The sequence below is a fragment of the Festucalex cinctus genome, chromosome 21 (assembly GCF_051991245.1).
Source record: "Festucalex cinctus isolate MCC-2025b chromosome 21, RoL_Fcin_1.0, whole genome shotgun sequence".
Classification (NCBI taxonomy): Eukaryota; Metazoa; Chordata; class Actinopteri; order Syngnathiformes; family Syngnathidae; genus Festucalex; species Festucalex cinctus.
This window is the reverse complement of record NC_135431.1, coordinates 10,808,438-10,832,830: the sequence shown is the minus strand read 5'-3', so window position 1 is coordinate 10,832,830 and position 24,393 is coordinate 10,808,438. Positions and strand designations below refer to the sequence as shown.

Below are 24,393 nucleotides of genomic sequence, written 5' to 3'. Positions count from 1 at the left end.
GTTGGTGAGGGGTGGTAAGTGCCAGTTTATCCACATTCCAGTACTAACAGTGTCTTTTGTCAAGTCAAGTCAAGTTATCTTTATTTTAGCAACTGTTTTTAACTATAAGTAGAGTACACATGTTAAGTTTATTGACTGAAACATCTCCCGTGTATTTACATTGAACTAACAAGAAAGGTAAATATACTAGACTGATAAAGACGTGATCCCAGTGAGTACACGTTCAGGAGTTCATTATAAAGACGTTTGAAGGTACATGTACTTGATAACTAATACCTGGAAGCTGACTGGATAAGATGGATAGATAGATGAATGAATAATGAATTGGCCATCCGATGTTTATTGCTAGATGACGGAAACGCCAGTATTGCCCGATTTTTGTTTGCTTCCAAACGCGACCTTCTTTCAATCCTAATGAGGCTATTTTTTTTTTGTCTCGCTCACGGAAAAATATTCGGAGGGGCCGATCAAAATTCGGCGGAACCGCGCCCCGTTGGCCGACGGGCGCTGGGGTCGATGCAGGACAGGCTGATTGGGACAGCGTCATGCACAGAAGCCCAAACAAATGAATTTGGTCAAAGTCATTGAGTGTTGCTATTTGGTGTGCGGCCGTGCCAGCTCTCCAGATGGATGCTGACAATTAGGCTTAATAAGGCCCCTGCGTTTGTTCTCATGACCTCCACAAAGGCATCAGCGGGGAGATCCTTCGCCAGTTGGGACGCTTTGACCACAAAAGATTTTAAGTAGGGCAGCTTTTTCATTTGGAGCGTTTACAACTGTTTGCTGATATCCAAAGAATACCAGCACTGGTTCTGTGATGCCAGCCTGCTGTGTCCGGTCTTTTGTAAGAGCTGGAACGCCCGCTTGGGTGACCTGTTTACTCTTTGCTACGATAACTAGCGGGCGGCGGTGGGGGGGCTCCTGCGCCCGAGACCTGATGTGAACTCTACTGTAAGCGAACCATGTTAGTGTGTGAATGAAAACCAGTGGTTACAAATGCACTCAGACTTAGCAAAAAACTGATTTGAGTCCTTTACTTTAAGTCCCTGCCAATAGATGTCGCAACTCCTTTCTGCTGTCCAAGGTTTTGAAAAAGCTGAATTGGTTAAGCATCTTGAAGGTCTTAATAGGTAAACCATTGGAGATCCCCACCAATCATTCATTTGTAACCGTAAAGACACCCGACAGGAGCAAAGGTCCAACGAGCGTCGTTATAAAACCATCAAGAGCCCCGTGGAGTCATGGCGGCCATTATTATGCCCAACATCCGCCACATTCCCCATATGTCAAGTTCAATGCGTCACAAGCCATGAGAACAGCACTGTTTGTTTGTTGTGGGCTAAAAAGTTTTCCCAATTATAAAGTAGGCTGGTGTTGTTGGGCAAACACGGCTGTGACGCAGGGATGGGCAACATCCACCATCCATGGGAACGACGGGATGCAAAATAGCAGCCGTGCGTAATTGAGCATCGTGGCGAGGACGAAAACAGCTCGATGATCTGATAGGTTACGCAATTAATTGGGTCTGGACTATTATTTTGATGTCAAGGGGAGGTCGGCGTCAAACGGCGGTTTGAGGTTACGCCGGCGCGAACACAAAAGATTGCGGACACAAGGCTTCTTTTGTAAGGAAATCCAATGTCCTTCTGAGCCTGGGGGTTCACGAGGGGGGACTGACGAAGAGGAAGTCAACCCCCATAAAAATCTTGGCAATAAAATGCAGCCCCACTAGTCGAAATACGGTATTTTGGTTAATATTGTGTTAGTGGAGCAGCAAAATATATCCGTTTTTATCAATATCACAAGACGGCCATTTTGACATCACAGTTGCTCAGGTCTCAGGTAAGACAACTAATCAGAGCTCAGCTTCAGAAAACAGGTGACAGGGTAACAACCAATCCCAGCTCAGCTTCAGAAAACAGGTGACAGGGTAACAACCAATCCCAGCTCAGCTTCAGAAAACAGGTGACAGGGTAACAACCAATCCCAGCTCAGCTTCAGAAAACATGCGAGCTGTGATTGGTTGTTGCCTGAGCCCTGAGTAACTGCGATGTCATCTTCAGTTGACAGCAAGTGGCAAAATGGCCACCCCCTGAGATGGATCAAAATGCCTGGAATTTGCTGCATAACTCATATTCCAAAATGTAATATGAATCAGAATGACGTGTTTAGACTAGTGAGATCACATATAACATTATTGTCAAGAAATGTTTAAAGTTGACTTCCGCTTTAAACCAATTCAAGTCAAGTTTATTCCGCCCCAACATCACTTCACTTCAAAAATATTTCCTTGACACAAATTCCTACGTAGGTGGGACTTTGGCACCATTTTGTGGCATCTTTTGTCTGGAAGATATCATCTTTAGTACCTCTTTTTGTGAATCGCTTCACCGCTCGCTTAATTGCGCCCTTGACAACATGACATCCTATATGCTCCCCCGTCTGATTGGTGCCATGTTAGGCTTCTGCCGGGGCCCGGGGCCGCCTGAGCTGCTGCAAATTTTTCCCCAGCAGCACACGTCACCGCCGCGAGAGCGCAGACCTCCCAAAATAGCCCAGACGGCAATTGGCGCGAAAAGGGGGGCCCCGAGTGCTATGAGTGTTACAAAAAGACCGACGGCGTGCAGAGATGATGCAGAAAGACTGATGCCGGTGAACTTGTTCACATGCTTGTTCAGCGGCCGTTATAGGCGCGTTTTATCACTTTTTTTCTTCCCTCTCAGCTGGTGCTCTCTGCGCAGCTTTTATATTGTGACGACGTGATGTCAGCATGCTGCTGGGAATGGGAATGATCTCACAAAGCCACTGAACCCATAAAAGTGACACCAGTGTAGTTTTTATGTGTTAACATAGTTAACGTCCCACTTTTCTTCCACACGATTTGTGTCTTTGTGGAATACTTATAAACCATGTTACAATATATGTATACTGCAATATAAATTAAGTGAATGATGAGAACTGTGCAGGGAACTCATTTACATGAGGTACCTTTTGAGCTCCCCACTCCTGTTGCCAAATGTGGTTTGGTTGCAACTTTGATTATCATTACAGAGGTCGTCCCCGTATAATGTAAGGTCATCTTGTTTTCAATACAGTAATCCCTCAACCATCACTAGTTAGGTTCCAGAAATGCCACAAGCAAGTGAATTCTGTGAAACACCCGAGTGAAATAAACAGAATTTATAGTCTTTAAACACAAATACGGTAATACATATTTTTATTAGGCGAGAGCCAAAGCAATGGATAGCGAAAATATTTAGTCCTACATCGATTCCTCATAGCAAACTATTTTTTTTTCGAACTCATTCTTTCACAATATATGTCAGTAATCATTCCCAAATATGTAGATTATAAAACTTTTTGTAGCGTTTTAAAGCACGATTACAGAGGACGACATTAAGTAATTTACAATAACAAGGTTATATTGACGATATCCGGGTTTTCGTTCTTCTTCTTTCAAGATTTAAAGTCTCAGACCAAATTGTGTATCACCATCTAGTGGTCATTAGTAGAATTACAGACTAAATTGTGTATCACCATCTAGTGGTCATTAGTAGAATTACACACTAACTAGACGCGATTTAGATCAACATAGGAGTTATTAACAGAGATGGAAAAAGTACTGACATTCTGTACTTGATTAAAAGTACAATTACTTGCATAAAAGAATCCACGGGTGCTGTTCTTTTTTTTTTTTTTTTTTTAAAGCATGATTGTGTCGCATTGTTGCCCCCCCCCGGTTAAATGACACGCATGCTTTAATCAAAAGCAGCTAACAAAAGGCAACATTCGGGATTTTTTTTTTTCATTCATTCGCAGTACCGACTCGGATTCCCAGAATTTTAGCGAGGTTCCCAAGTGTGGAAGAATGCGCCTCATAAAGGCCGTTAAAGTCGACGTAATTGATGCGTTAGATCATCAGAAACAGATAAACACGTTTTCAGAGGCTCCGCAAAGCCTGTTCGAAAAAAGAAAAAAAAAAAAAAACTTTTTGGTTTCCGTGAAAAGTATTTGAAGGTTGTTTTGGTTTACTGTTGGTTGCCACGCCTTGTCCATTGAGCCAACGTAGTTGCACGCGTTTGTTCTCGTGGGTCTAACTGGAAAGTATAAACATGAGGCAATTAGGCATACATTTTTTTTTGTCACACTTTCTTTATTGGTTTTATAATGTTAATATTCAAAAGCAAAAATTTCACATGAAATAATGAACATTTTCTTGTTAAAAAAGAGAACACCCTTAGAACAAAACAAAGACCCTATACCCTATCCCTCTCCCCGGGCACATATCTCATTGTCAATGGAAAAAATATACTTATACTAAATATATATATATTTTTTTTAATTAATCTGACCTTCGAAAAAGTCCAATTTGCTTGAGCTGCACTGACAGGTAGAGCAATTTTAAAGACCGCCACAAGGGGGCACAAATTCTCCAAAAGAAACGCCAACGCTTGACATTGTAAAGTGTTGTGCACTTGACTTGAGCGTCTATAGCTTAAAAAAAAAAAAAAAAGTTTCTGTTGTTTCTTCCAAGTGTCTCTCATAGTTTGCGTAATATTTAATCTTCTAAATTTCACAAATGTACCCCCAAAAAATAATGTTTTTAACTTGGCAAGTTGAGATAAATTAACCAAAACTGATTTTTCAACAAAAGACTTGAGTCACCTTTATTGTACTATTATCCAAGGCACATACATTATTGTGACATAAATAAATTAGCAATGATAAACGCAAAAATTAATATTAGGATGTAACATCCCACACTAATAGGCCTGCTTTTAAAAATAATCCTATTCATCAACATTTTTTTTTCCAGTCTTATTGCAGTTCTTTCAGGCCTTGAGCCACAATTGGCTGACTGGGAGCGCCACCTCGAGGCCACAGGTCGCTACTTCTTTAATGTCCATAAATACTGTAAATTCATGTGATTAAACTGGTGGACCCACGGAACCTCAACAAATCAAGTATGACCCTTTGATTTAAATTAAAATATGTTAATTTAAAAACCGCTAATTATAGCACAACACACCCTGTGCAGACTTTTTAGATTCATTTTACATATGGGGAGCATGTTGTCATTCCAAGCCCACCGGCGGGCTGTCGGCGTTGTCCGGCTTGGCCTGCAAGAGTCCGGTGAAAAGCTCGTAGGTGACGAACACCACCACGTTGACGGGGAAGGCGCGCAGGCAGTTGATGCCCAGGCTGCGGAAGAAGACGGCCGCTCCCTCGTGGCGCGCCGTCTCGGCGACGCAGTGCGCCAGCCCCCTGTAGCGCCGCGTCCCCCGCGCGCCGTCCATCTGCAGGCGGGCCTTAATCACGTCCATGGGCGTGCTAATGGACCACGCCACCGTCCCCGCGAAGCCCCCGGCCAACATGACTGCGCTCCAGGCTGCGAGAGAAGATGAGCGTTATTGTAAACGGAATTCGCAGAGTAAGCGTTAAAATTGATGACTCGTGCTTCCACCTGGCTTCTCCGGGCCGCTGCCTGTCAGCCACTCGCAAATGGTGTTGTAGGTGAGAAAATACATGGCGAACCCGGGGCCGTCCCTGAGCGCCAGCGGCGCGGCTCCCCGGTACAGCCCCCGCGGGCCCTCCTCCTTGACGATGGTCAGCAGGCAGTGGAGCGGCCCCCGGTACTTGGGCTTGGCCCCTCGCCGCGGCGACTCCGTCTGACACTGGAGGCGCACTTTGACCATGTCGCCGGGCGCGACGATCAACATCTTGGGGAGGAGGAGGGCGGGATTAGTCAAAATTGGTCGACGGCGCCGTGACGCCGAGTCGTGTCGCGGACCTGCGTGATCCCGCCCGCCAGTCCTGAGAGGAAGACCTCGGGTTTGGTGCTGGGGCTGTGGGCGGCGCCTCGCGCCTGCTTCAGACACTGCAAACAGTTCCTGTAGGTCCCGAACGCCACCGAGGACGTGACGGAGATGGTCGCCATCGGCAACGACATGCCTTTGAAGAAGCCGTGCGCCTGATGACGTAACAGAAAATACTACTGTGGACATCCAGTATATTTCAATAGCTAAAACCCCAAATTGAGAGATGTCTATTTTCATTGTTTATTTTCAAATGAACTCTCTTCTTGTGTACCTAATGATGTGGCCATGTGCGCATATTCTCACCCCTTCTTTTGAAAACGTGGTGGCAATACACTGCCATATTCCCGTAAACTGCCTTTGGGTTTGGATCCGGACCTGCACAATGGAAGAAGATGAGTTACATTAAGTCTAAAATCATATTTACAATTTAAAATAATGTAAATCATTCACTTTGACAGTGTCCAGAGGGTATCCCACCGCCATGCCACAGGCTCCTGGCAAAGAAATAAGAGCATCAACGATACACACAAAATACATTGAGAGTTGATATTTTGCAAACTGACAGAACTTGTCCTTTCACTTTTGGCCCCAAGCAAATTGACTCGTTAGATTATCGTTTTTTCTGGTAGCAAAACATTTGATTTTCTTTCAACAGCACAACTGTTGTAAAGTCGCAATTTTATTCTCGTACTTTACTATCGGAATTTGAAATTGTTTTTTTTATAAACATCACTTCTTTAATCTTATTACTTTAACTTTATTTTCTTCTTCTTCTTGCAACACTGCAACTTCTTTCCTGTAACCTCAGTTTACTCTAAAACACTTTTTTTTTTTTTCTTGGAACTTTACGGTTGTTTTTTTGTAACATTATTATTTTTTTTATTCTCCTAATAGTCATATGTTTTCTTAGACCTTTATGTCTTTTCTCGCGTAACTGTAACTTCATTCTCTTAACATTGCAATTTTGTTCTCATTAGTTCAAATTTTATCCTTGTCAGATTCCGACTTTTGTCTTGGAACGGATTTCTCCCAGTACAGTATGTTAAAACTTTTTCATAATCTCATTTCATTATTGTAACTTTGAAATGTTACGATTAGTTTAAGTAACACTAACTACTTGATGTAACATTGCAATTTATTCTCTGCACTTTGTGATTTTATCTCGTAACATCACTCTTTTTTTTACTCTATACTTTTATACTTTTTCCGTGTAACTGCTATTTTTACTGCTAACTCGTGATGTTACAACTTTGCCATAACCTCACTTCATTCTTGTAACACTGCAAGATTTTTCTTGTCATCTAACATCTGTCTTATAACATCACTTATTAGTTCTCCTAACATTGGGATTCATTCTCCTCACGTTACAACTTTTTCATAACCTCAATTCCTTCTCATAACATGGCAACTTTATTCTCTCTACTTCACTTCTTTCGTTACATAACATTGTACATTTATTTTTGGAAGTTTGTGATTAGCAACCCCCCCCCCCCCCCCCAAAAAAAAACCTCACTTCTTCATTCTCCTAACATTAAAAAAAATTTATTTTATTTTTTTTCTTGTAACTTGAGTACAATTAGGGACATACCATTAGGCGAGATTTCCAGAGGGGGCCCAAACGTCCTATAAAAACTGATTGAATAAAGGTTGCTTCGATTTAAAGCAATTATAGTCTTAAATCATGTGCTTAAAAACATTAACATACTAGATCTATCATGATCCCCAATAATGTGAACTACTGCCTCTTCCAAACTCATTCAATTAACTGACTAATCCATCTTCTTACTGTTAATAAGACAACAGAGAGGAAAATACTTTATAGTTGATGATAAAAATTCATAATCAAACGGATATATAATCAAACGTTTTTATTCAGGAGAACAACAGATATGAAACTCGGATCTGTCAAATTTCACAACCTGGCCTAAATTACTTACCATTTTTCAAAACTGAACTAAGTACTGTTCAGTATTTGAAAAAAAAAATGCATTTAATGTCATGTGACGAGCGGGGGCACCTAAAATAATAATTTAAAAAAAAAAATAGCTACGTCCCTGACTACATAACTACGGAAGCCGCGTGGTTCAGTTGATAAACCAGTATTCCAGGTTCGTTCGGTAAAACTAGAGTAAATATGTGACTTACGTGACAAAAATCACTCTCTACTAGTTCCTTATGAACTAAATGTTTGTTGATAAATATTTTCACAGTGCAACGTCGATGGTAGATAAATCACACATAACATTGAATTTAGCAGTCGCCATGTTGTCGGCAGCTTTTACCTGCCAATGAGCCGGAGACGAAATCAGCGATGTGCATCCTGTCAGCATGTAAACGGAACGGGGCGTGTATTTGATCCTGGGTACGAAACCATTCTCCTTTCCGCTGCTGCTGCTGCTGCTACCTGCATCTATTCTACTTACTTAACCTTGTATGACTGACTGACTGACTATTGCGTCACTTGGAGGGGTGGAGTCACGTGTCGGAAGAGCCAAACGTCACAGCCATTTCCGGGTTTAGCCGAACGGTAAATACATAGATAAACGGCAAGTATTGTCAATTGAATAAACTGATTTAGTGACTCGAGACATTTCACAGAAGTGGGCTGTATTTCTGAGTCTGTTTAACGTCACATTCCGAAGCAAACAAAAACAAAAAACAATAAACGTCAAAGGTACGTACCACGTGACGTAAATAAAGCCGCTTTCCCCCTCGTGTTGGCCAATGGCAGGCGACAGGAGTGTACACAAACAGAATAGCGGATTGCTGATTGGTCCAATACCACGCCCTTCTTGTGATACTCCCCGTTCCCATTTCACTGTGGAATATTATACCCACTACGTCTGTTTCATGTAATTTTTTAAACAAATGGGCGATTCTAAACAAAGGTGAGTCTTCGGTGTATTTCAGAGCCATAAACCGCTTTCCCCGTGTTAGCCAATCGCAGCCAAGAAGCATACAAGCAGGTGCCCGCTTCGTTCCAAGGCCTTTGATTGGTCAGAAGCGCCTCCCGACTTTAGCCAATCATATGCCATTTATCAGTGATACAAGCAGGTGTCGGCTTCGTTCTCGGGCTCTGATTGGTCAGATAGCTACCCTGCCCCTCCCCTCGTGAATTTACTTCCTTTGACACTCACTGCTCCAAGGCAACCTCTGTGAAGCACGGGACACGGAGAAGCGGTCAAGCGCGCTTCTGGGAGGAAGAACAGGTCACACGGCAGTTTAATTAGCATAAAATAAACACAAAATTACAAATTGGCAGCCTAACGTGACAAATTAGGAGGGGAGGGGCTCGCTAAAAGCTAAACGTCGCTTCAATTATAGCCAAGATTAAGCTGAGTGTTGTCATTAGGCGCGTGGGTGTCCAGGAAGTCGATTAACTAACTGGGTGTGGGAAAAGAAGCGAGATTAAATTATTTTCCGCAGAGTGGGAATTATCAAAACACAAGCAGGTGAGGAGCGGTGATGGACTTCGTTGCTGGCTGCATTGGTGGTAAGTGCGGCTCTTCTCCTTTCGCCCCCGCCCGTTTTTTTTTTTTTTTTTTTTATAAAGTGATGCAACTCCGCGCTCAGATTACGACTCAGTGCATTTTCAAAGTGGAACCGCGGGTAGGCGCGTCCAGATCGCTCCTGAACTGTCACTGCAGAGTCTGCATAGTCGAGCTTTGTGCAGATAAATTAGAATAAAATCATAACAGAGCGACGCAGAGCTTAGTATGCACTGGAAGGTATGAGGGTGGTCGTGGAAATAATAACCAGCCTCGATTTGATTGGCAAACAGGTTATAAGTTAACGTTGCATTTATTGTTTACATCGGCTTTGTTGTTGACATTGCAAGCACACGCTTGATAAATATGTTAAATAGCTGCAAAACAGTGAGAAAACAAATGTATTTTGGGAAACCTTTGTTGTATCAAATGGGGAATGACATTCATTTTTTTACACCAATATGTAATGAATTTTAAAAAAGTATCGATTTAATGCAAATAATGTAAGTGTAAATATCTTTGCATATGATGAGACGTGTAATTTTAGGTAAATACAGTTGTTGTTTATGAGAAAAATGTGCTAAATTTACACAATAGATATGGATTATCACATGCAAATGACTTAAAAGATGAAGTTATAATTTAACATTCTTAAAATTTCTTGGAATAAAAATCTCATAACAATAAAAGTACCATTCAAACTTTTTTCCTACTTCATAACACAGCTTTAATTTCAATTTTTCCCCCTCTATGTATGACTTTTTTTTGCTTGTAACTTCATCTTGTTCCTATACAATATTTTGTCTTCTTTATATCTTCACATTTTTTCTTGTGACTTTGAAATTGCTTGTGATATCACTTTTATTCCCATAACATTCCAACTTGTCAATATGACTTTTTCTGTATATTGTCGTTCGTAACATTATGACTTTACGTCTCTTATTTTTCTAACTTTACCATGTTTTTCTTTCAACATTACTGCTGTGCATCACAATATTGTGACTTGTAACTATGATTCTTCTGTCGTAACATTCTGACTTTTTTTTTCATGGGACTACGATTTTTGCTTGTAACATCACTTCGTTTTTGTAGACTTTCAACTTTGAAATTTCTGATACATTCTCATAACACTCAAGTTTTTTCTTATAACTACTTTTTTCCTTTGTAACGTTTTAATTCTCATAACTTGTGACATAATTCTTGACTTTAAAAAAAAAATGTCTGTCTTTACTGTTTATTGTGATCTTAACCTGTTGACTCGCACAACACGGACCACCAGTACGATCGGAAAGGCGAATGAATGACGTTTCGTCAAGGTTAGGCCCTCGACACCTGTTGTTCTGTTTGGGTTGAGCGCAAAATGACAACTCGAGCTTGTCATCTAGCAGCGGGTGTGTAAAGTTTACACACACGCGACACAGATGATAGGACAGTGTTTGCACACACCCTTACGCTGGCCAATGGTACGCTTTGTCTATACTTGTAGTACGCTGCTGGAGCATGTGCTTGTCAACATTTGCCGGGCCCACTTTGTGGTTGCGGCTCATTATCAGAAACCAAGTTCACCTTTAGTTGTCCACAGATTTCGGGAAGTTGACGTTTACTGTAAAGCTGACACAGAAATAAAAGAATTAAAGATTGAATGTTCAAGCAATACATACAATTTCATCACTAGCTTAATGCTAACAAATAATGTGAATCAAGTGGATTAGCATAGATGCTACATTAACACGCATAGAGGAGCAACATAATACGCAGTATTTTTTGCCCCGCCTCCCGTGTCTGTGCCACACTACAGGTAGTAGTAGATTGAGGTCAATGGCCGGCGTCATTTGTGTCAGACACACACATGCTTGTGTTCTTTTCCTGGCGCTCAGCTGATGGCCGCGCACTTTACAAATAGGTCATGTGATCAAATAGTTGCTTACGTCGGATTAGCTTTCAGACGTTTGTTTACAACCGACGGTCGGGAACCTCCACAGGCTTTGATGCAAAAAAAGCCCTTCCCTTTTGATTCTTATTATTTATGGAAAACTTTGATACATGTATTCTGTTTGATTCTCACTTCAAAGTCACTTGTGACCCATATTTTTGTGGATTGTTTCATGTTTCATGTTCAGTTACTTCCATATTGACTAAAGTCTGACCTCGTGCCCTTTGAGGTGCCTGGGAATAGAATGTAACGCCATATTTTTATCCAGTGTGAAGGTGCTTGTGTACTGGGGAAGACTCTACGTCCGGGACTCAGGTGACTCGGGACGTAACTGACCCCAGGTCAGCCCTGCCTATCACCGCGAAGAAAAAACATGGTTTAATGGCTTAACCACATGCCAGCAACCTTAAAAGTCTTTAAAAAATAAATAAATGAATAAATAAATAAAATAAATAAATACAAGTCTGGCTTATTTATTTATTTATTTATTTAAAACTCTTAGATATTTAATACACAATATGAAATAATTCATTATAATTAATAAATATATAAGTAAATATTTTAAATAAATTCAAATTACATAATTTATAGTTAATTTAATAATTTAATATATTTATTTATTAAAAGAAATATAAAAAATATAGTTTATAAAAACACCATGTAGAGTAAGGCATTTTTTTTCTCTCCAAAAAAAAAACGACCATGTATAGTAAGGCATTTTTTTTTCTTCCAAAAAAACGACCATGTATAGTAAGACATTTTTTTTCTCCCAAAAAAACGACCATGTATAGTAAGGCATTTTTTTTCTCCCAAAAAACGACCATGTATAGTAAGGCTTTTTTTTTCTCTCCCAAAAAAAAACCCGACCATGTATAGTAAGGCATTTTTTTCTCCCATAAGAGCGACCATGTATAGCAAGGCATTTTTTTTTCTCCCAAAAAAACACCCATGAATAGTAAGGTATTTTTTTCTCCCCAAAAAACGACCATGTATAGTAAGGCATTTTTTTTCTCCAAAAAAAACGCCCATGTATAGTAAGGCATTTTTTTTTCTCCCCAAAAAACGACCGTTTATAGTAAGGCATTTTTTTTCTCCCAAAAAAACGACCATGTATAGTAAGGCATTTTTTTATTTAAAAAAAACGACCATGTATAGTAAGACATTTTTTTTGCTCCCAAAAAAACGACCATGTATAGTAAGGCATTTTTTTCTCCCAAAAAAATGACCATGTATAGTAAGGCATTTTTTTTCTCTCCCAAAAAAACGACCATGTAAGGCATTTTTTTTCTCCCAAAAAACGACCATGTATAGTAAGGCATTTTTTTTCTCCCAAAAAAACACCCATGAATAGTAAGGTATTTTTTTCTCCCATTTTTTTTCTCCCGAAAAAACGACCATGTATAGTAAGGCATTTTTTTTCTCCCCAAAAAACGACCGTTTATAGTAAGGCATTTTTTTTCTCCCAAAAAAACGACCATGTATAGTAAGGCATTTTTTTTATTTAAAAAAAACGACCATGTATAGTAAGACATTTTTTTTCTCCCAAAAAAACAACCATGTATAGTAAGGCATTTTTTTTATTTAAAAAAAACGACCATGTATAGTAAGACATTTTTTTTCTCCCAAAAAAACGACCATGTATAGTAAGGCATTTTTTTTCTCCCAAAAAAACACCCATGTATAGTAAGGCATTATTTCTCTCCCCAAAAAAACGACCATGTATAATAAGGCATTTTTTTCTCCCAAAAAAACGACCATGTATAGTAAGGCATTTTTTTTCTCCCAAAAAAAAACGACCATGTATAGTAAGGCATTTTTTTTCTCCCAAAAAAAACGACCATGTATAGTAAGGCTTTTTTTTTCTCCCCAAAAAACGACCATGTATAGTAAGGCATTTTTTTTCTCTCCCCCCCCAAAAAACGACCATGTATAGTAAGGCATTTTTTTCTCCCAGAAAAACGACCATGTATAGCAAGGCATTTTTTTTTCTCCCAAAAAACCACCCATGAATAGTAAGGTATTTTTTTTCTCCCAAAAAAACGACCATGTATAGTAAGGCATTTTTTTTCTCCCAAAAAAACGACCATGTATAGTAAGGCATTTTTTTCTCCCAAAAAAACGACCATGTATAGTAAGGCATTTTTTTTCTCTCACAAAAAAACCGACCATGTATAGTAAGGCATTTTTTTTCCCTCCCAAATAAAAACGACCATGTATAGTAAGGCATTTTTTTTCTCTCCCCCAAAAAAAAAACATGTATAGTAAGGCATTTTTTTTCTCTCCCAAAAAAAATGACCATGTATAGTAAGGCATTTTTTTCTCCCAAAAAAAAACGACCATGTATAGTAAGGCATTTTTTTTTCTCCCAAAAAAACGACCATGTATAGTAAGGCATTATTTTTCTCTCCCCCCAAAAAAACGACCATGTATAGTAAGGCATTTTTTTCTCCCAAAAAAACGACCATGTATAGTAAGGCATTTTTTCTCCCAAAAAAACGACCATGTATAGTAAGGCATTTTATTTCTCCCACAAAAACGACCATGTATAGTAAGGCATTTTTTTTCCTCCCAAATAAAAATGACCATGTATAGCAAGGCATTTTTTTATTTTCTCCCAAAAAAACACCCATGAATAGTAAGGTATTTTTTTTCTCCTAAAAAAACGACCATGTATAGTAAGGCATTTTTTTCTCCCAAAAAAAATGACCATGTAGAGAAGGCATTTTTTTTTCTCCCAAAAAAACGACCATGTATAGTAAGGCATTTTTTTTTCTCCCAAAAAAACGACCATGTATAGTAAGGCATTTTTTTTTCGCTCCCAAAAAAACCCCGACCATGTATAGTAAGGGATTTTTTTTCTCCCAAAAAAACACCCATGTATAGTAAGGCATTTTTTTTCTTTCCCAAAAAAAACGACCATGTATAGTCAGGCATTTTTTTTTCTCTCCCCAAAAAAAACGACCATGTATAGTAAGGCATTTTTTTCTCCCAAAAAAACGACCATGTATAGTAAGGCATTTTTTTCTCCCAAAAAAAACGACCATGTATAGTAAGGCATTTTTTTTCTCCCAAAAAAACGACCATGTATAGTAAGGCATTTTTTTTCTCCCCAAAAAACGACCATGTATAGTAAGACATTTTTTTTTCTCCCCAAAAAACGACCATGTATAGTAAGGCATTTTTTTTTCTCCCAAAAAAACGACCATGTATAGTAAGGCATTTTTTTCTCTCCCAAAAAAAACGACCATGTAAGGCATTTTTTTTTCTCCCAAAAAAAAGACCATGTATAGTAAGGCATTTTTTTTCTCCCAAAAAAACACCCATGAATAGTAAGGTATTTTTTTCTCCCATTTTTTTTCTCCCCAAAAAACGACCATGTATAGTAAGGCATTTTTTTTCTCCCCAAAAAACGACCGTGTATAGTAAGGCATTTTTTTTCTCCCAAAAAAACACCCATGTATAGTAAGGCATTTTTTCTCTCCCAATAAAAACGACCATGTATAGTAAGGCATTTTTTTTCTCTCCCCCCCAAAAAAACGATTTTTCCCAAAAAAACGACCATGTATAGTAAGGCATTTTTTTTCTCCCCAAAAAACGACCGTGTATAGTAAGGCATTTTTTTTCTCCCAAAAAAACGACCATGTATAGTAAGGCATTTTTTTCTCCCAAAAAAACGACCATGTATTGTAAGGCATTTTTTTTCTCCCAAAAAAAACGACCATGTATAGCAAGGCATTTTTTTTTCTCCCACAAAAACGACCATGTATAGTAAGGCATTTTTTTTTCTCCCAAAAAAACACCCATGAATAGTAAGGTATTTTTTTCTCCCAAAAAAACGACCATGTATAGTAAGGCATTTTTTTCTCCCAAAAAAACGACCATGTATAATAAGGCATTTTTTTCTCCAAAAAAAACGACCATGTATAGTAAGGCATTTTTTTTCTCTCCCAAAAAAACCCGACCATGTATAGTAAGGTATTTTTTTTCTCTCCCAAAAAAAACGACCATGTATAGTAAGGCATTTTTTTCTCCCAAAAAAAACGACCATGTATAGTAAGGCATTTTTTTTTTCTCCCAAAAAAACGACCATGTATAGTAAGGCATTATTTTTCTCTCCCAAAAAAAAAAACGACCATGTATAGGAAGGCATTTTTTTTCTCCCAAAAAAACGACCATTTATAGTAAGGCATTTTTTTTCTCCCAAAAAAACGACCATGTATAGTAAGGCATTTTATTTCTCCCACAAAAACGACCATGTATAGTAAGGCATTTTTTTTCCTCCCAAATAAAAATGACCATGTATAGCAAGGCATTTTTTTATTTTCTCCCAAAAAAACACCCATGAATAGTAAGGTATTTTTTTTCTCCCAAAAAAACGACCATGTATAATAAGGCATTTTTTTTTCTCCTAAAAAAATGACCATGTAGAGTAAGGCATTTTTTTCTCCCAAAAAAAACGACCATGTATAGTAAGGCATTTTGTTTTCTTCCAAAAAAACGACCATGTATTGTAAGGCATTTTTTTTCTCTCCCCCCCAAAAAAACGACCATGTTATAGTAAGGGATTTTTTTTCTCCCAAAAAAACACCCATGTATAGTAAGGCATTTTTTTTCTTTCCCCCAAAAAACGACCATGTATAGTAAGGGATTTTTTTTTCTCTCCCAAAAAAACGACCATGTATAGTAAGGCATTTTTTTTTCTCCCCAAAAAACGACCATGTATAGTAAGGCATTATTTTTCTTTCCCCAAAAAAAACGACCATGTATAGTAAGGCATTTTTTTTCTCCCAAAAAAACGACCATGTATAGTAAGGCATTTTTTTTCTCTCCCAAAAAAAACCGACCATGTATAGTAAGGCATTTTTTTTCTCTCCCAAAAAAAACGACCATGTATAGTAAGGCATTTTTTTCTCCCAAAAAAACAACCATGTATAGTAAGGCATTTTTTTTTCTCCCAAAAAAACGACCATGTATAGTAAGGCTTTTTTTTTCTCCCAAAAAAACACCCATGTATAGTAAGGCATTTTTTTCTCTCCCAAAAAAAACGACCACGTATAGTAAGGCATTTTTTTCTCCCAAAAAAACGACCATGTATAGTAAGGCATCTTTTTTTTTCTCCCAAAAAAACACCCATGAATAGTAAGGTATTTTTTTTCTCCCAAAAAAACGACCATGTATAGTAAGGCATTTTTTTTCTCCCCAAAAAACGACCGTGTATAGTAAGGCATTTTTTTTCTCCCAAAAAAACGACCATGTATAGTAAGGCATTTTTTTCTCCCAAAAAAACGACCATGTATTGTAAGGCATTTTTTTTCTCCCAAAAAAAACGACCATGTATAGCAAGGCATTTTTTTTTCTCCCACAAAAACGACCATGTATAGTAAGGCATTTTTTTTTCTCCCAAAAAAACACCCATGAATAGTAAGGTATTTTTTTCTCCCAAAAAAACGACCATGTATAGTAAGGCATTTTTTTCTCCCAAAAAAACGACCATGTATAATAAGGCATTTTTTTCTCCAAAAAAAACGACCATGTATAGTAAGGCATTTTTTTTCTCTCCCAAAAAAACCCGACCATGTATAGTAAGGTATTTATTTTCTCTCCCAAAAAAAACGACCATGTATAGTAAGGCATTTTTTTCTCCCAAAAAAAACGACCATGTATAGTAAGGCATTTTTTTTTTCTCCCAAAAAAACGACCATGTATAGTAAGGCATTATTTTTCTCTCCCAAAAAAAAAAATGACCATGTATAGGAAGGCATTTTTTTTCTCCCAAAAAAACGACCATTTATAGTAAGGCATTTTTTTTCTCCCAAAAAAACGACCATGTATAGTAAGGCATTTTATTTCTCCCACAAAAACGACCATGTATAGTAAGGCATTTTTTTTCCTCCCAAATAAAAATGACCATGTATAGCAAGGCATTTTTTTATTTTCTCCCAAAAAAACACCCATGAATAGTAAGGTATTTTTTTTCTCCCAAAAAAACGACCATGTATAATAAGGCATTTTTTTTTCTCCTAAAAAAATGACCATGTAGAGTAAGGCATTTTTTTCTCCCAAAAAAAACGACCATGTATAGTAAGGCATTTTGTTTTCTTCCAAAAAAACGACCATGTATTGTAAGGCATTTTTTTTCTCTCCCCCCAAAAAAAACGACCATGTTATAGTAAGGGATTTTTTTTCTCCCAAAAAAACACCCATGTATAGTAAGGCATTTTTTTTCTTTCCCCCAAAAAACGACCATGTATAGTAAGGGATTTTTTTTTCTCTCCCAAAAAAACGACCATGTATAGTAAGACATTTTTTTTTCTCCCCAAAAAACGACCATGTATAGTAAGGCATTATTTTTCTCTCCCCAAAAAAAACGACCATGTATAGTAAGGCATTTTTTTTCTCCCAAAAAAACGACCATGTATAGTAAGGCATTTTATTTCTCCCACAAAAACGACCATTTAGAGTAAGGCATTTTTTTTTCTCCCACAAAAACGACCATGTATAGTAAGGCATTTTTTCTCCCAAAAAAAACGACCATGTATAGTAAGGCATTTTTTTTCTCCCAGAAAAACGACCATGTATAGTAAGGCATTTTTTTTTTCTCCCCAAAAAACGACCATGTATAGTAAGGCATTTTTTTCTCCCAAAAAAACGACCATGTATAGTAAGGCATTTTTTTTCTCCCAAAAAAACGACCATGTATAGTAAGGCATTTTTTTCTCCCAAAAAAACGACCATGTATAGTAAGGCATTTTTTTTCTCCCAAAAAAAAACGACCATGTATAGTAAAGCATTTTTTTTCTCTCCCAAAAAAAACCGACCATGTATAGTAAGGCATTTTTTTTCTCTCCCAAAAAAAACGACCATGTATAGTAAGGCATTTTTTTCTCCCAAAAAAAACGACCATGTATAGTAAGGCATTTTTTTTTCTCCCAAAAAAAACGACCATGTATAGTAAGGCATTTTTTCTCCCAAAAAAAACGACCATGTATAGTAAGGCATTTTTTTTTCTCCCAAAAAAACGACCATGTATAGTAAGGCTTTTTTTTTTCTCCCAAAAAAACACCCATGTATAGTAAGGCATTTTTTTCTCTCCCAAAAAAAACGACCATGTATAGTAAGGCATTTTTTTCTCCCAAAAAAACGACCATGTATAGTAAGGCATTTTATTTCTCCCACAAAAACGACCATTTAGAGTAAGGCATTTTTTTTTCTCCCACAAAAACGACCATGTATAGTAAGGCATTTTTTCTCCCAAAAAAACGACCATGTATAGTAAGGCATTTTTTTTCTCCGAAAAAAAACGACCATGTATAGTAAGGCTTTTTTTTTCTCCCAAAAAAACACCCATGTATAGTAAGGCATTTTTTTCTCTCCCAAAAAAAACGACCACGTATAGTAAGGCATTTTTTTTCTCCCAGAAAAACGACCATGTATAGTAAGGCATTTTTTTTTTTCTCCCCAAAAAACGACCATGTATAGTAAGGCATTTTTTTCTCCCAAAAAAACGACCATGTATAGTAAGGCATTTTTTTTCTCCCAAAAAAACGACCATGTATAGTAAGGCATTTTTTTCTCCCAAAAAAACGACCATGTATAGTAAGGCATTTTTTTTCTCCCAAAAAAAAACGACCATGTATAGTAAGGCATTTTTTTTCTCTCCCAAAAAAAAACGACCATGTATAGTAAGGCATTTTTTTTCTCTCCCAAAAAAAACGACCATGTATAGTAAGGCATTTTTTTCTCCCAAAAAAAACGACCATGTATAGTAAGGCATTTTTTTTTTCTCCCAAAAAAAACGACCATGTATAGTAAGGCTTTTTTTTCTCCCAAAAAAACACCCATGTATAGTAAGGCATTTTTTTCTCTCCCAAAAAAAACGACCACGTATAGTAAGGCATTTTTTCTCCCAAAAAAACGACCATGTATAGTAAGGCATTTTATTTCTCCCACAAAAACGACCATTTAGAGTAAGGCATTTTTTTTTCTCCCACAAAAACGACCATGTATAGTAAGGCATTTTTTCTCCCAAAAAAAACGACCATGTATAGTAAGGCATTTTTTTTCTCCCAGAAAAACGACCATGTATAGTAAGGCATTTTTTTTTTCTCCCCAAAAAACGACCATGTATAGTAAGGCATTTTTTTTCTCCCAAAAAAACGACCATGTATAGTAAGGCATTTTTTTCTCCCAAAAAAACGACCATGTATAGTAAGGCATTTTTTTTCTCCCAAAAAAAAACGACCATGTATAGTAAGGCATTTTTTTTCTCTCCCAAAAAAAACGACCATGTATAGTAAGGCATTTTTTCTCCCAAAAAAAACGACCATGTATAGTAAGGCATTTTTTTTTCTCCCAAAAAAACGACCATGTATAGTAAGGCTTTTTTTTTTTCTCCCAAAAAAACACCCATGTATAGTAAGGCATTTTTTTCTCTCCCAAAAAAAACGACCATGTATAGTAAGGCATTTTTTTCTCCCAAAAAAACGACCATGTATAGTAAGGCATTTTATTTCTCCCACAAAAACGACCATTTAGAGTAAGGCATTTTTTTTTCTCCCACAAGAACGACCATGTATAGTAAGGCATTTTTTCTCCCAAAAAAAACGACCATGTATAGTAAGGCATTTTTTTTCTCCGAAAAAAAACGACCATGTATAGTAAGGCTTTTTTTTTCTCCCAAAAAAACACCCATGTATAGTAAGGCATTTTTTTCTCTCCCCAAAAAAACGACCACGTATAGTAAGGCATTTTTTTCTCCCAAAAAAACGACCATGTATAGTAAGGCATTTTATTTCTCCCACAAAAACGACCATTTAGAGTAAGGCATTTTTTTTTCTCCCACAAAAACGACCATGTATAGTAAGGCATTTTTTCTCCCAAAAAAAACGACCATGTATAGTAAGGCATTTTTTTTCTCCCAGAAAAACGACCATGTATAGTAAGGCATTTTTTTTTTCTCCCCAAAAAACGACCATGTATAGTAAGGCATTTTTTTCTCCCAAAAAAACGACCATGTATAGTAAGGCATTTTTTTTTCTCCCAAAAAAACGACCATGTATAGTAAGGCTTTTTTTTTTCTCCCAAAAAAACACCCATGTATAGTAAGGCATTTTTTTCTCTCCCAAAAAAAACGACCATGTATAGTAAGGCATTTTTTTCTCCCAAAAAAACGACCATGTATAGTAAGGCATTTTATTTCTCCCACAAAAACGACCATTTAGAGTAAGGCATTTTTTTTTCTCCCACAAAAACGACCATGTATAGTAAGGCATTTTTTCTCCCAAAAAAAACGACCATGTATAGTAAGGCATTTTTTTTCTCCGAAAAAAAACGACCATGTATAGTAAGGCTTTTTTTTTCTCCCAAAAAAACACCCATGTATAGTAAGGCATTTTTTTCTCTCCCAAAAAAAACGACCACGTATAGTAAGGCATTTTTTTCTCCCAAAAAAACGACCATGTATAGTAAGGCATTTTATTTCTCCCACAAAAACGACCATTTAGAGTAAGGCATTTTTTTTTCTCCCACAAAAACGACCATGTATAGTAAGGCATTTTTTCTCCCAAAAAAAACGACCATGTATAGTAAGGCATTTTTTTTCTCCCAGAAAAACGACCATGTATAGTAAGGCATTTTTTTTTTCTCCCCAAAAAACGACCATGTATAGTAAGGCATTTTTTTCTCCCAAAAAAACGACCATGTATAGTAAGGCATTTTTTTTCTCCCAAAAAAACGACCATGTATAGTAAGGCATTTTTTTCTCCCAAAAAAACGACCATGTATAGTAAGGCATTTTTTTTCTCCCAAAAAAAACCGACCATGTATAGTAAGGCATTTTTTTTCTCTCCCAAAAAAAACCGACCATGTATAGTAAGGCATTTTTTTTCTCTCCCAAAAAAAACGACCATGTATAGTAAGGCATTTTTTTCTCCCAAAAAAAACGACCATGTATAGTAAGGCATTTTTTTTTTCTCCCCAAAAAACGACCATGTATAGTAAGGCATTTTTTTCTCCCAAAAAAACGACCATGTATAGTAAGGCATTTTTTTTCTCCCAGAAAAACGACCATGTATAGTAAGGCATTTTTTTTTCTCCCAAAAAAAACGACCATGTATAGTAAGGCATTTTTTTCTCCCAAAAAAAACGACCATGTATAGTAAGGCATTTTTTTTTTCTCCCAAAAAAAACGACCATGTATAGTAAGGCATTTTTTCTCCCAAAAAAAACGACCATGTATAGTAAGGCATTTTTTTTTCTCCCAAAAAAACGACCATGTATAGTAAGGCTTTTTTTTTTCTCCCAAAAAAACACCCATGTATAGTAAGGCATTTTTTTCTCTCCCAAAAAAAACGACCATGTATAGTAAGGCATTTTTTTCTCCCAAAAAAACGACCATGTATAGTAAGGCATTTTATTTCTCCCACAAAAACGACCATTTAGAGTAAGGCATTTTTTTTCTCCCACAAAAACGACCATGTATAGTAAGGCATTTTTTCTCCCAAAAAAAACGACCATGTATAGTAAGGCATTTTTTTTCTCCCAGAAAAACGACCATGTATAGTAAGGCATTTTTTTTCTCCCAAAAAAAACCGACCATGTATAGTAAGGCATTTTTTTTCTCTCCCAAAAAAAACCGACCATGTATAGTAAGGCATTTTTTTTCTCTCCCAAAAAAAACGACCATGTATAGTAAGGCATTTTTTTCTCCCAAAAAAAACGACCATGTATAGTAAGGCATTTTTTTTTTCTCCCAAAAAAAACGACCATGTATAGTAAGGCTTTTTTTTTCTCCCAAAAAAACACCCATGTATAGTAAGGCATTTTTTTCTCTCCCAAAAAAAAACGACCACGTATAGTAAGGCATTTTTTTCTCCCAAAAAAACGACCATGTATAGTAAGGCATTTTATTTCTCCCACAAAAACGACCATTTAGAGTAAGGCATTTTTTTTTCTCCCACAAAAACGACCATGTATAGTAAGGCATTTTTTCTCCCAAAAAAAACGACCATGTATAGTAAGGCATTTTTTTTCTCCCAGAAAAACGACCATGTATAGTAAGGCATTTTTTTTTTCTCCCCAAAAAACGACCATGTATAGTAAGGCATTTTTTTCTCCCAAAAAAACGACCATGTATAGTAAGGCATTTTTTTTCTCCCAGAAAAACGACCATGTATAGTAAGGCATTTTTTTTTCTCCCAAAAAAAACGACCATGTATAGTAAGGCATTTTTTTCTCCCAAAAAAAACGACCATGTATAGTAAGGCATTTTTTTTTTCTCCCAAAAAAAACGACCATGTATAGTAAGGCATTTTTTCTCCCAAAAAAACCGACCATGTATAGTAAGGCATTTTTTTTTCTCCCAAAAAAACGACCATGTATAGTAAGGCTTTTTTTTTTCTCCCAAAAAAACACCCATGTATAGTAAGGCATTTTTTTCTCTCCCAAAAAAAACGACCATGTATAGTAAGGCATTTTTTTCTCCCAAAAAAACGACCATGTATAGTAAGGCATTTTATTTCTCCCACAAAAACGACCATTTAGAGTAAGGCATTTTTTTTCTCCCACAAAAACGACCATGTATAGTAAGGCATTTTTTCTCCCAAAAAAAACGACCATGTATAGTAAGGCATTTTTTTTCTCCCAGAAAAACGACCATGTATAGTAAGGCATTTTTTTTCTCCCAAAAAAACGACCATGTATAGTAAGGCATTTTTTTTCTCCCAAAAAAAAACGACCATGTATAGTAAGGCATTTTTTTTCTCTCCCAAAAAAAACCGACCATGTATAGTAAGGCATTTTTTTTCTCTCCCAAAAAAAACGACCATGTATAGTAAGGCATTTTTTTCTCCCAAAAAAAACGACCATGTATAGTAAGGCATTTTTTTTTTCTCCCAAAAAAAACGACCATGTATAGTAAGGCATTTTTTCTCCCAAAAAAACCGACCATGTATAGTAAGGCATTTTTTTTTCTCCCACAAAAACGACCATGTATAGTAAGGCATTTTTTCTCCCAAAAAAAACGACCATGTATAGTAAGGCATTTTTTTTCTCCCAGAAAAACGACCATGTATAGTAAGGCATTTTTTTTTTCTCCCCAAAAAACGACCATGTATAGTAAGGCATTTTTTTCTCCCAAAAAAACGACCATGTATAGTAAGGCATTTTTTTTCTCCCAGAAAAACGACCATGTATAGTAAGGCATTTTTTTTTCTCCCAAAAAAAACGACCATGTATAGTAAGGCATTTTTTTCTCCCAAAAAAAACGACCATGTATAGTAAGGCATTTTTTTTTTCTCCCAAAAAAAACGACCATGTATAGTAAGGCATTTTTTCTCCCAAAAAAACCGACCATGTATAGTAAGGCATTTTTTTTTCTCCCAAAAAAACGACCATGTATAGTAAGGCTTTTTTTTTTCTCCCAAAAAAACACCCATGTATAGTAAGGCATTTTTTTCTCTCCCAAAAAAAACGACCATGTATAGTAAGGCATTTTTTTCTCCCAAAAAAACGACCATGTATAGTAAGGCATTTTATTTCTCCCACAAAAACGACCATTTAGAGTAAGGCATTTTTTTTCTCCCACAAAAACGACCATGTATAGTAAGGCATTTTTTCTCCCAAAAAAAACGACCATGTATAGTAAGGCATTTTTTTTCTCCCAGAAAAACGACCATGTATAGTAAGGCATTTTTTTTCTCCCAAAAAAACGACCATGTATAGTAAGGCATTTTTTTTCTCCCAAAAAAAAACGACCATGTATAGTAAGGCATTTTTTTTCTCTCCCAAAAAAAACCGACCATGTATAGTAAGGCATTTTTTTTCTCTCCCAAAAAAAACGACCATGTATAGTAAGGCATTTTTTTCTCCCAAAAAAAACGACCATGTATAGTAAGGCATTTTTTTTTTCTCCCAAAAAAAACGACCATGTATAGTAAGGCATTTTTTCTCCCAAAAAAACCGACCATGTATAGTAAGGCATTTTTTTTTTCTCCCAAAAAAAACGACCATGTATAGTAAGGCATTTTTTCTCCCAAAAAAACCGACCATGTATAGTAAGGCATTTTTTTTCTCCCAAAAAAACGACCATGTATAGTAAGACATTTTTTTTCTCCCCAAAAAACGACCATGTATAGTAAGGCATTTTTTTCTCTCC

General features: G+C 36.9%; 2 protein-coding genes across 6 annotated transcripts in view; one reads left to right on the top strand and one right to left on the bottom strand.

Moving 5' to 3' along the window:
* The window catches only part of LOC144010241 (mitochondrial basic amino acids transporter-like), a 102,925-nt gene that overhangs the window by 14,144 nt on the left and 64,388 nt on the right, over nt 1-24,393 (top strand). For 2 of the 4 annotated variants that reach the window (XM_077510463.1, XM_077510460.1), the window contains exon 1: nt 8,961-9,312. The exons of 1 other annotated variant lie outside the window; for it this stretch is intronic. Coding sequence is in view for 1 of the 3 variants with exons in the window: in XM_077510460.1 (XP_077366586.1) it covers nt 9,285-9,312 (28 nt within the window). In the remaining 2 variants the exon portion in view is untranslated. Of the gene's footprint in view, nt 1-8,960; nt 9,313-11,508; nt 11,582-24,393 lie in introns of those variants that run through there. One more of the 4 variants, XM_077510461.1, reaches the window with a different exon arrangement.
* On the bottom strand, nt 4,641-8,469 carry slc25a47a (solute carrier family 25 member 47a). Of its 2 annotated transcripts, XM_077510464.1 has the most exons (6): nt 8,102-8,469; nt 6,270-6,313; nt 6,123-6,194; nt 5,792-5,971; nt 5,465-5,720; nt 4,641-5,389 (listed from the first exon to the last, which is right to left on the bottom strand). In XM_077510464.1, exons 1-6 carry the CDS (start codon nt 8,136-8,138, stop codon nt 5,076-5,078), a joined length of 903 nt encoding a protein of 300 aa, XP_077366590.1. In that variant the 5' UTR covers nt 8,139-8,469; the 3' UTR covers nt 4,641-5,075. The 2 variants fall into 2 exon arrangements, with proteins under 2 accessions (XP_077366590.1, XP_077366591.1); XM_077510465.1 differs by lacking the exon at nt 8,102-8,469 and having other exon boundaries at nt 6,091-6,194; nt 6,270-6,288.